The sequence below is a fragment of the Dendropsophus ebraccatus genome, chromosome 3, assembly GCF_027789765.1.
Source record: "Dendropsophus ebraccatus isolate aDenEbr1 chromosome 3, aDenEbr1.pat, whole genome shotgun sequence".
Lineage (NCBI taxonomy): Eukaryota > Metazoa > Chordata > Amphibia > Anura > Hylidae > Dendropsophus > Dendropsophus ebraccatus.
This window is the reverse complement of record NC_091456.1, coordinates 25,343,854-25,356,223: the sequence shown is the minus strand read 5'-3', so window position 1 is coordinate 25,356,223 and position 12,370 is coordinate 25,343,854. Positions and strand designations below refer to the sequence as shown.

Below are 12,370 nucleotides of genomic sequence, written 5' to 3'. Positions count from 1 at the left end.
ATGGGCAAATGTAAAAGTTCATTCAATGCCTCCTGCTGTTTTAGTAAATAAGTGCATACTTACCCCCCTCGCTTTCCCGCTACTCCTGCTATAAGATCTTCTGCTCCTATAGGGCCGTTGCACACTACGGAAATCACACGGAGCCCTTGCACGCTTGACTCCAGTAGTGTGCAAGCGCTCATACTGTCCAATGGTCATAGAGTTGAACAGGAGCGCAGCCAGGACCAGATGGTGAAACAAGGGGGATGTAATATTGCAAAGTGAAGCAGGAGATTGACTTTGACATTTGCCTGGAAAACCCCTTTTAAGGGGTTATCCCCAATCCTGTAACAAGCTGATTGCTGGGGTCTCACTGTACAGACCACCCACAATCCCGGAAACACAAACGCCCCCTGCAGAGAATGGAGCGATGGCTGCACAGTTGTGCTCCATTCACTGAGGATCGATTGTGTCCCTGTTCTTTGTATCTAAGTGGGGTCCCAGCAGTCAGACCCCCCCCCCCCCCAGAAAACAGCTTGTTATCCCCTATCCTATGTATAGGGGATAACTTCCTCAGATGAGAATACCCCTTTAAAGACATTTAGGCTTCATGCACACAGCGCTGCTATGTGCATGGATCCTTAGTGGCGGCATAGAGAGTCCATATGTACCACTGTATGGTGCCTCTGTGAGACACTGAATTCTTCCCTGGATGAATTACTTGTAGGGAAGAATAAATTGCTCTGTAACATGGCATGCAATGGGGGATGCCATGTTTTTTTTTCTGGCCACAGATTTATTTAGAAAACAAGAGAAAATGAACTGTGCACCAGTATTATGGCTCAGTACTACATGAATCTGTGAAAATCCTAAATGCACGATGCTGTCGTAAGCATATCTCAGGGGGATAGATGTCCTTACCACTTCTACATTCTTACCTATAAAATAAAAAACTTGAACAGATTTCCCCCTTACTGCAGCGACGTAATAGTAGCCGGAAGATTGTTACATATTTATGGAACCAAAATATGTTCATGTGATTCTGCAAGCTAAAAAGATTGAAAACCACTTCTTTTTTTTATTTTTTACATAGCACTTGGTGTAATTGCTGCACTTTTACATACAAACTGGAAATTCAATTTTATATATTTTTTATTGTTTTGTTTTTTTTTTTTTTTAAAGAAATGTAGACTGTATAATTCCTCTTTTTATTATTGTTATAACCTGTGTATGGTGCTTCCCGAGCACCACTGGAATTCATTTGTTTCTTGCCAAACCTGTGCTTGATTTCCCACTTGCTTCCAACATTCATCGGCAACTGGTCATAGAGTTAGACTAAGGGTTAGAATACAGTACTACTGTGATATACATGTGGTGATAGGGTAGTAGATGGGGTACATGGCTGCTGCAGTCTGTAAATGGTAGTTTTCCTCCTGCAAATTTAGCATTATCCATCAGTAAGTTGAGAGACGGATCTTGCGTTTCATGCTTGGAGTTGAATATATTTGTAAAACCAATGGGATTTGGTTTGTAGTTAGTGCAGAAGCCTGCAGCCATTATGGCATGCTGGGAGTTGTAGTTTCATTGCAGCTGTAGGTCATTCTTTTATAGCAGTGCCACCCCTTTGTGAGCTTAGGGTATGTGCACACTGAGGAATAGGCAAGAAATTTGAAAAATCCGCTTTTAATTTCCTCCTGTAATATATGAATAGAGCAATATCGCATTGTGTTCATTGGGATTTCCGCTCTGTTGTTCTGCCGCGGACATGTCAATTATTTGGTCGGATTACTCTAGAGCAGGGATGGGGAACCTTCGGCCCTCCAGCTGTTGCAAAACTATAATTCCCATCATGTCTGGACAGCCAAAGCTAAAGCTTTGGCTGTCCAGGCATGATGGGAATTGTAGTTTTGCAACAGCTAGAGAGCCGAAGGTTCCCCATCCCTGCTCTAGAGGAATCCTATAAGTCAATGGGGCTCAAATTCTGCCAGAGCTGAATAAGGACGCATTCAGACTACGGAATCCACGAGGAGACTCTGCGGATTCCACCGTTGACCCCGTTCGCATCTCCGCCCGTCCCATAGAATCCATTCTATGGTGTGGCGGATTCCGCCGTCCGCCCAAATAAATTGCATGTTAATTCTTTGGGCGGATGGCAAAATGTGAGCGGCGAAATCTGCGGGGGCTTCTCAGTGCGGATTCTGTAGTCTGAACGCGCTCTTACCGAGGAGTTTCAAGCGGAAAATTTTCCTCTTCAATTCCTTAGTGTGCACATACTCTAATAGTGAAGTTTATATTGGTTTTGAGGCTCCTTCTCATGGCAAAATCAGTAGATGAGCACGACTCGAGCACGCTTGAGTCGGATCGCTCAGCATTTGAATACCAATGGCTAGAGAATAGAGATGAGTGAACCTGGAGCATGCTGGAGTCGATCCGAACCCGAACTTTCGGCATTTTATTAGCGGTGGCTGCTGAAGTTGGATAAAGCCCTAAGGCTATGTGGAAATCATGGATACAGTCATTGGCTGTATCCGTGTTTTCTAGACAACCTTACAGCTTTATCCAAGTTCAGCAGCCACCGCTAATCAAATACCGAACGTTCAGGTTCGGTTGGACTCAAACCCGGTTCGCTCATCTCTACTAGAGAAGTTGGATGTAGCCCTAGGGAGTCCACTAAAACATGGATGCATGCTCGAGTTGTGCTCATCTCTAGTAACCAGTTCTAGTAAGAGCTTGATAAACAGGATCAATGACTAAGTACCCCCAACAAGGTGTGTATCATGATTTATAGGAGAGTAGTCAGATTAGTTGTAAGATACTCACACTAAATCTGCCTGGAACACTGACCTTACACTGGTTTTGGGACCAATCGCACGAACATGTGTGTGTATTAGGGTCTCCTGACTACAGATGTTGGGGCAGAGAAGGGGCAGACATGTTGGACTTCAACAAGCCCAATCATTTTGTTCTCAGGGAGATAAGCCACTAACAGGGGTGTCTGGTACTGGTTTTCTCCCCATTTGAAACACATGCACATTGGTCAAACATGCCAGTGTATAGGGAAAGGGTGACAATTAGCTGACTGCTATCTGAAATGTATGGCTAGATTTAGTCCTCATGTTCGGGTGTACCCTCTTAAATATCTAGGACATAGTAGTAAGACACAGCCCAGACACTACGGGGGGGGGGGGGGGGGGCCATTGAAGAGTATCACAAAATCATATCATATATCCATAGGGTAGGTGATAAAAGGCTGATCACTAGGGACCTCAACACAAGCATGAGAAGTTTGAATGGAATGGTGGTCAGTTACATACACTCCTGCCCCGTTCAAGGGGTTATCCAGAGCTACAAAAACATGGCTACTCTTGCACCACTCTTGTCTCCAGTTAAGGTGGGGTTTGAAACTCAGTTCCATTGAAATTAATGGAGCTTGAAGGTGTTATCCAGAACTACAAAAACATGGCCATGTTCTTCCAGAGACAACATGACTCATCTCCAGTTCAGATGTGGTTTGCAATTAAGCTCCATTCACTTCAATGAAACTGAGTTACAAAGCATCACCCAAACTGGAGCCAAGAGTGGTGCTGTCTCTGGAGGAAAGTGGCCTTGTTTTTGTAGTGCTGGATAACCCCTTCAATTGCAAACCACACCTGAACTGGAGACAAGAGTGGGTCAAAAGTGGCCATGTTTTTATAACACTGGGTAACCCCTTTAAGTATCCATGGGGCTGATGGAAACAGCCAAGCGCTTATATCCTTGACCACTACTCCTAAAGGGGTTATCCAGTGCTACAAAAACATGGCCACTTTTTTTCCCTCTCGTCTCCAGATTGGGTGGGGTTTGGAACTCCGTTCCGTTGAAGTAAATGGAGCTTAACTGCAAACCAAACCAGACCTGGAGACAAGAGAGGGAGAAAAGTGGCCATGTTTTTGTAGCGCTGACCTCAGGCTCCCCCCTTTCTAATAATAGTCAGGGCTTCTGCAATCACATTTATTGCCTATCCTGTTAAACCTTCATTGTGGGACAACCTAGCGCATCTTAGGTCAGGATTAGAGATGAGTGAATTTACAGTAATAACTATGCCATATCTCTGCCATCCGCTCATCAGCCAGCTGCCTTATAACTCAGTGCCGCTCCTTCCCGGGTGATGGGAAAAACTGCATCCAGTCCTGGGAAAATTCTCCCAATTTTCCAGGACTAAATCCAGCTTTTCCAAGCACCCACGTAGATGGGCTGATGAGCAGATTGCACAGATAATAAGGTGCTTCACATAGTTATTACTGTAAATTCGGATCAACAATCACTATATATGTTAATAGAGTGGATGGTAAGATTTTGTCACTGTGTGCAACCTCCAAGGCAGACATAGAGAACCTTGGCTCTCCAGCTGTTGCAAGACTACAACTCCCATCATGCCTGGACAGCCAAAGCTTTAGCTGTCCAAGGCATGGTGGGAGTTGTAGTTTTGCAACAGCTGGAGAGCCAAGGTTCCGATTTTCTGCTCCAAGGCAATAGGTCGGTATGTTATATTACAGAAGCTGGGAATAATCATTACTGTTCTGTTCATGAGATGTCTCCACTGGATTTACATTAGACCGATGTGATGGCCAGGCACTGCCTGAATTTTTTTTTATTTAAAAGAAACAAAAACACTTATGTACAAAAAAAAAAAAAATAATAAACAAATTTCTTAAGAGTTTGTACATCCGTTTCTGTCCTTTGAAATACCTCAGCAGCACATTTTTATAGAAAGAATCTTCATGGCAAACAATAAGCAAGCACTATATGGTAACTCTACTGGAAGAAACTGGTGCTGAAAGAGTTACCAGCCAGAGCTTGGCATCGATGGATGATGGTCTGGCGCGAGCGCTTTCTAATGTGCAGATTTGTCGTCAGCTTTCATAGTTTATGATAGTTTCATCTCCCTGGATTTCCTTTTCTTTGGAGTCTATGAGACTTAAATGCATAAAAATGAAAGAAAAGCTGCTACAGGCAGCCGTATCGATACAGTAGAATTGTACAAACAACCCCCACTAACTCCTGACAAAATGGTAACACTGCCAAATTCTTGGCCTTCGGGAAACAAAGGGTTAACCATATTCATCTGCAGTTGTTATAACAACAGGTGCGATTCCAGGTCCCTTTTCCTCCGAAGAGGAAACAGTGGTTTATGAATACAATTCTCCTGCCACAGTCCGCTGGGCCAGTGCCGTGGCGTGATGACATGTATGACACCCTTGACACTGCCATTATTGAGTCAACATCCAATATCACTATGACCCCCATCATCTCTTCATGCTCCGGGGGTTCCCGCACTATCCATGAGGGGGACGGTACCTTCCTGAACAGTATTGGGAGTGTGACTGGCTGACACCACGATGGTGTTCTCATCTATGAGGTCACAGGTAGGGTTCGAGAAGGCGGATAATGGAAGATTTATCCTCTGAAGCCGCCTGTCTTCAATCTCCTGGTCGTGCTTTTGCTTTAGATCTCTGCCCCTGTAAGAAAACGATAAGTTAGAAGAATGGGCGTCATGTTTCAGAAGCAAAAGTGACCAAGATGGGTGGGTCAGAAAGACATGGAGGGAAAAGATACCAACCTTTTGTATACGTATCCAACAATAATGCCGCTGCCAATGGCTATGATGATGACAACCATTAGAATTCCCAAGACGTAACCTGTAACATCAATTGAGAGATCAGGTCAGCAACACGTATTATGCTGCAGTCTACCTTCAGCTGTTGCAAAACTACAATTCCCATCATGCCTGGGCAGCCAAAGCTTAGCTTTGGCTGCCCAGGCATGGTGGGAATTGTAGTTTTGCAACAGCTGGAGGGCAGAAGTTTCCCCATCCCCAATGCATTGTTCCCTCACCTAATGTGCCCAGATCCTTCTTCTCCCGGGGTTTGACCTGGACTCTCTCGCTGATGCTGATTACAGGTTGGGCCACATTGACTCGCTCCGGAGCCTGGAAACTGTCTTGCTCAAGAGTTGTTGATTCCTCTGGCATCTGTGAAGGCTGCAGAGTTGCAGTTTGTTCTGGTTTATCCTGATTATCTGTAGGAGCTGCCAAGCAAAAGAGAGATACGGTTTACCGTGAGTGACCTTCCAATGAGACACAAGGTAAAATGACACCATCATCAATATGCATGAATCCATCTGCATAACAAAATGCTGCAAGAGCGGCTAAAACAGGGAACAGTATGAATTATTAGGGCTTGGTTCACACTGCGTTTTTCAAATTTTTTTTAACCTGTCTAATGCAAAAAACTGATTTATTCATGTGCATCGTTTTTTTCCATTGACTTCTATTATAATATAAATAAAAAAAAAAAAAAAAAAAAGATCAAAACTCAGTTTTTTTAGCATACACAAATACTTGGTCGACCACATTTTTGTGTACGCTACAAAAGGGATACGTTTAGATTTTTTATCCTTTTTTCTTTATAATGTAAGTCAATGGAAAAATGGATGCACGTGAATACATCTGGAGTTTCATTTTTTTTTTTTTTGCGTTAAAAATGGACTGCGAAAGTTCAGTGTGAACCCAGCCCTACGGCTGCTGAAAACTGCTAACCAATCCATACAAAAGGTGGCGTTAAAAGTTCAGATGTCATAAGTTTTACCGATGGCCCTGACCTCAGGCTAGGTCATTTATTGCTGACTGGCAGCGTGCCACCCCTGCTGATCAGCTGAGGCCAGAGGAGTGGTGGACAGGGCTGGAAGCAGCTGGCTCAGTTACTGCCTAGCGGCAGAGATTATCCTGGAGATTGGCCATTAGAGAATGCCTGGAAAACCCCTTTAAATGCACTTAGGGAAATGGATCTCAAGTAAGTGATCTCCAGAGCGTTAGGTTCAGTACACTAGCTAGGCATGGAAAGCATTACCAGGCTTAATCAGATCGTTTATGACAAAACAACATGTGATGAAGCCTGGTAAGGCAGATCACATGACAAAATAGTAAATTTAGACAAAATTGCAGAATCCACATAATAAACTAGTCTCGAATTAAGTGAACAAAATGGAACAAAGCAGCCTCGGAATTTCCCAGTAACATATGTTGTCTATGTTCACACCGTAAGGTTTTTAATTGCAATTAAAGAAAACAAAGCAAGTAATGGATTTAAAAAGAGGTGAAGCGACAGTGTGAGATGTATGATCTGTTTTCCATTTATAGGCTGTGTCATTTTGGACGGCCGTAATTTAAAAATTGAAAAATGGCCGTATTATACAAATTACGGATATAGTTTCACTTTGAAATGACAGCTGTCCAAAAAGACGACCGTAAAACGGCCACATGTAGACTAACTGTTTCTGGCTTTGACTTCAATAAAAAAAAACATGAATGTGAACACATCCTTATAATATCCAGTCCACTATGATCCACACCTGGTTCTGGCTGCACATTGTAAGAGCAGCCTCTGGCTGGGTTATCACTTATGCGGTCACAATTCAATCTCAATGCTGTGAAAACCAAACACCCGGCTCTTCCCTCAATAAAAGAAAGAAATGATACAGACTATTCTAATAATTTATACCATGTTGCAAGCCAGTCTGCATATCCAAAGTCAGGAGGTTACAGGACACAACTGGGGGACCTAGTGCTGAATTGTGGATTTTTATGCAAGTTCTGTTAGTACTCTAAGCGGGGACAGATAAGAGTGTGTGTGTGGTATCCTATAGTCAGAATACAGACTGACACCTGAACCCTGCTGGTTGAAGCTCGGATCTTTCCATTAACGGCAGTAGATCAGACAGTCAGCCCTCTGATTCTCTCCAGTAACAGACATAGATGACAGAGTGAGCCCTTTGATTCTTTCTAGTAACAGAGGTTAATCAGAGAGTCAGTCCTCGGATTTTCTCCAGTAACAGACACAAATTAGAGAAAAAGCCCTGGTTCTCTCCTATAACAGCCTTAGAACAGAGAGTCAGCCCATTGATTCTCTCCGGTAACAGACACAGGTTAGAGAGTCATCCCTGGTTATCTTTTATAACCGCCTTAGATTAGAGTGTCGGCCGTCTGGTTCTCTCCAGTAACAAAGGTAGATCAGAGAGTCAGCCTTCTGATTCTCTCCAGTAAAAGACAGACTAGAGGGCATCAGTCCTGATTCTCTCTAGTAAAAGGTAGATCAGAGATTCTCTCTAGAAACAGACAGATTAGAGAGTCAGCCCCCCTGATTCTCTCCAGTCACAGACCAGCCCCCCTGATTCTCTCCAGTCACAGACCAGCCCCCCTGATTCTCTCCAGTCACAGATCAGCCCCCCTGATTCTCTCCAGTCACAGATCAGCCCCCCTGATTCTCTCCAGTCACAGGTCAGCCCCCCTGATTCTCTCCAGTCACAGACCAGCCCCCCTGATTCTCTCCAGTCACAGACCAGCCCCCCTGATTCTCTCCAGTCACAGATCAGCCCCCCTGATTCTCTCCAGTCACAGACACTGATGGTGAGGGATCAGGTTACACACCCAGGTAAATGCTGAGGACAATGTGACACCAAGTCTCTTTGTTTATAAAGCTGGAAACAACTTCTCGTCCACCAATAGAAAGTACAGCAGCATCTGAGCGACAAGCAGCCCCAATCCCTGCGCCAGCCCGGACAGGGGCGGGGCCTGGTGTCTCCCCACCTACCAAATCTTACAGAAAAACAAGGTCATGTGACCAGGTAGCCATGCAGGGGAGAGAGGGTTAAAGGGGGTGCGCAGAAGTGGGGTGCCCCTGCAGTGCCCGGCGCTCCCCCAGGCACCGCCTGTCAGCGCCTCTCTGCCATGTCGTGGGCTGCAGTGCAGCGGAAGCGGCCACTCACCCCCAGCCCCGGCTATGTGCATGCATAGAGCATGGTGACAGGGGGCCATGTACCTGGTGTCCCGCAGACCAGCTGGCAGCCCAGCAGCAGGACGAGGAGCCCGGGCAGCAGCATCATGTCTCCGCTCTGTCAGCCTCTGCACTGTGTGTGCTGTTGTTCTGAGTTGTTTTTCTCAGCAGTCGCTGCTCCTCCTCCTCCTCACATCATCACGGGGAGGCACCGGGAGCCGGAAACGTCTGCACTGCAGGCGGGGGAGGGGACGAGGGGGCACTGGACACATGTGTAGCATGTAGCCGCCATGTATAGACCTGCTCTACCGTAATAACGTGTGTGTATATATATATACAGCAGCAGCCGTTATCTCACTGCCGGCTGTAACCGTGTGCGCATGCGTCATACACTGCGCTTTACATGACTGCAGGGTCTCTAGCGTATCATATACATTTATGATATAACATTGTTTTAAACACAGTAAAGGCATAAGACGTGACCTTTCGGTGTCCCCGGTGCATGTGGCCTTGATCTGCACGGTATGTTCTGGTTTACTGCTCGGGGTGACGGCAGCGCCTTGGCTCAGCAGTCAGCCGGAGCCGGTTTGGACAGGATTGTTGCGCATGCGCAGTGTCTGGCGGCTCAGGGCAGCTGCAGTTGTTTTCTCCACAGGACTCCTGCTTGTTATAATCTATATGGGATGAATGGGATTTTTACACAGTACAACAGATATTCATAAGGCCCCTGTTACATAATGTTTTTCTTTATATATATATATATATAATATTTAATTTTATATTATAACTTTATTTTATATTTTTTAACATATTTAGGATTAAACGTCCATTAATCTTCAATCTTGTTTATTAACAAAACTTTTCATATTTTTTTTTAAAGTTGTAGACTTGCACATACAGTAAAAGCTGTTTACAGCCATGATAGTTCCCTTCACTGTAAGGCTACGTTCACACTACAGGATTTCTTGTCCGCCATTGCCGTCTATAATGATAATGATCAGCGATGACAGGCGAAAAATCCTGCAGTATTAACTTAGCCTATGACCCACGGCAGACGACCCACGGCGGATTTTGCAGCTCGCCCTCGCTCACAGCTGCGCGCATTTTTAACAGGTTAATTCTTTGGACAGACGGCGGAGTCCGACCGACCATAGAATGGATTCTATGGCACGGGCGTAAATGCACACGGCCATGAGCAGGGGCAACCGGCGCAATCCGCTATACCATGTCTTGTATTTGTAAACCACTTCTGCCTACATGTTTGGCATGCGGTCCATAACCCATGTGCTGCTAATTTGTACAGGATTGATATCCATTCCTTGTTTATTTTATTAATGTAAAAGCAAGTAAAAAAAATTAAATGTGTCATACAGCATGAGCCACTGTGAACAATCTGCAGAACATGTTCAATAAAAATATTAGTAATGTTAGCGTACATGGGACAAATAATACTGCCACACCATGACTACTACCATTACCACCACATAGTGACTGGATAATACCAAATACTGTAACTGATACCGCACAATGACCATATAGTGTATATACTAGCTCTACACCACTCTGCAGCCCTTATAAGCAATTACAGTGCAGTTACATCCAGTGACTCACAGGGGGCATCATCTCTGATTGAAGTGACATTTTCTCTAATTGAAGTTGTTCATTTTTCCATTATTTTTCAATCTGGCCCAGACCGTCATGAACATTTTAGGATCATCGCTCCAGCATCTTCATTTACAAACTCCCCAACTGTATTGGGGCTCACAGTAGTAGTGCCCATTTTGTGCCCTAAAATAGTAGTTAGGCCCCCACACTGTGCTCCCTTATAGTAGATACAGGCTTCTGTTTACTCATATAGTAGACAGGCCTCCTCTGGTTCCAGTATATATATATATATATATATATATATATATATATATATATATATAAAACAGGCCACCTCTCGCTCCAGTATATATATATAAGACAGGGCTCCTCTGTGTCCAGTATATATATATAAAACAGGCCACCTCTGTGTCCCTATATAGTAGACAGGCCCCCTTTGTGCCCTTATAATAGCAGTCTCTATTATAATCTGTGTCCCTATATAGGAGTTATGGGCCCTCTGTGCCCCCATATAGTAGACTGGCCCCGTCTGTGCCCTATATAGCATTAGGCTCCCATATGGTATTAGGACCCCCCTTTGCCCCATACAATAATAAGCCTCTTCTGTTCTTCTACATAGTATTAGGCCCCTTCATTTTCTCCATATAACATAGGCCTCCTCTCTGCCCCTATAGAGCATTATTTCCACGAAAATTGCACAATAATGGTCAACAAGAGCCCTATATTTACTATGCAACAAAAACCTAACCTTTACTGTTTGCTTACTGCATTCAGACTACAGTAAATGGCTTTATTAAGGGCAGAATGGGTACTTAGAAATAAAAAGATACACCACTCATAAAAATGCGTTCATAATTGTATGTATTATCAGTCTGATAAAGATGGAATATTCACGGAGTACATATCATATAAATGAAGTCTACTATTCAACCACTATACATCAATTTGATGACCACACGTTTACTATATAGATGAGTTATACATCTCATACATCATCCTGATGGGCGTTAGAAGCATCAATTATTATATGCCTCATATAGATAAACTATGCACAATTCTAATAAATTATACACATCATATTGATGGAGCATCTTAATGGATTGAGCATCCAATTATTGTAAAAAAAATATATCAAACAAATAAAAAAAAAATCTCATATATACCCTAGTATAGGTGAAAGTATATTATAATGATGGTTACATAACATGAATATGTCATGCCGGATATAATTCTGGTCTGGAATCCGGGTACGTTGTGTATCCGATTCCAGCTGCAACGTCACAGCGACGTTGAGCAATTGCCCGCACAGCGAGTCTGTGACTGGAGCAGTGTTCCGCCACAGTCACTGATTGGCTGAGCGGGCAGTCGATTACCTAGGTATGTGACGTTGCAGGTGTCCAGCAGCTGTCAACAGGACCCGGGAGTGGTGCCACGGGGCACAAGGATGGGTAAGGCTGAGTTCACACTACGTTTTTGCAAAAAACTGTGTGCATCCGTTTTTCCATTGACTTCCATTATAAAAAAAAGGGATCTGTTTTTTTTCACGGACACGAAAACATGGTCGACCACATTTTTGTGTCCGTAAAAAAAAAAACGGATCCGTTTTTTTAATAATGGAAGTCAATGAAAAAACGGATGCACACAGCATATGTATTTTTTTTTTGCAAAAACATAGTGTGAACCCAGCCTAAGAATACTTAGGAAATCTGGAAGGCCGTGTTCACACATGGATTTTTATTGCGTTGCTCCATCATTTGATTGAAGTAATTAATTATTTAATTGCCATCCATCCGCCCTTTATTGTGTTACGGCTAAGAAATGCCAACGTGGGCGAAGATACCCTTAGGTTATGTCCGCATAAGTTGGAGTCTTGATTGCAGTAACACAATGAAGGACGGTAATTATAATGATTAATTAATGCAATGAAATGATGTGGCAAAGCTATAAAAATGAATGTGTGAACACGGCCCTCCAGA

General features: G+C 43.8%; 1 protein-coding gene and 1 long non-coding RNA gene across 2 annotated transcripts; one reads left to right on the top strand and one right to left on the bottom strand.

The window, feature by feature from the left end:
* Nucleotides 1-3,164: 3,164 nt before the first annotated feature.
* Nucleotides 3,165-4,675, top strand: LOC138785358 (uncharacterized). The gene is made up of 2 exons (XR_011362097.1): nucleotides 3,165-4,338; nucleotides 4,467-4,675. It is a non-coding gene; the product is annotated as an uncharacterized lncRNA (long non-coding RNA).
* PIK3IP1 (phosphoinositide-3-kinase interacting protein 1) lies at nucleotides 4,581-9,154 on the bottom strand. Its single transcript, XM_069961244.1, has 4 exons — nucleotides 8,835-9,154; nucleotides 5,854-6,045; nucleotides 5,579-5,657; nucleotides 4,581-5,477 (listed from the first exon to the last, which is right to left on the bottom strand). Exons 1-4 carry the CDS (start codon nucleotides 8,896-8,898, stop codon nucleotides 5,273-5,275), a joined length of 540 nt encoding a protein of 179 aa, XP_069817345.1. The 5' UTR covers nucleotides 8,899-9,154; the 3' UTR covers nucleotides 4,581-5,272.
* Between the last annotated feature and the right edge of the window lie 3,216 nt (nucleotides 9,155-12,370).

Coding starts and splice junctions, on each gene's coding strand:
- PIK3IP1 (XM_069961244.1), bottom strand. CDS start 8,898: ATGATGCTGCTGCCCGGGCTCCTCGTCCTGCTGCTGGGCTGCCAGCTG. Junction 6,046..8,834: donor GCTGGTCTGCGGGACACCAG/GTACATGGCCCC, acceptor TTTGCTTGGCAG/CTCCTACAGATAATCAGGAT. Junction 5,478..5,578: donor GTTGGATACGTATACAAAAG/GTTGGTATCTTT, acceptor GTTTTCTTACAG/GGGCAGAGATCTAAAGCAAA.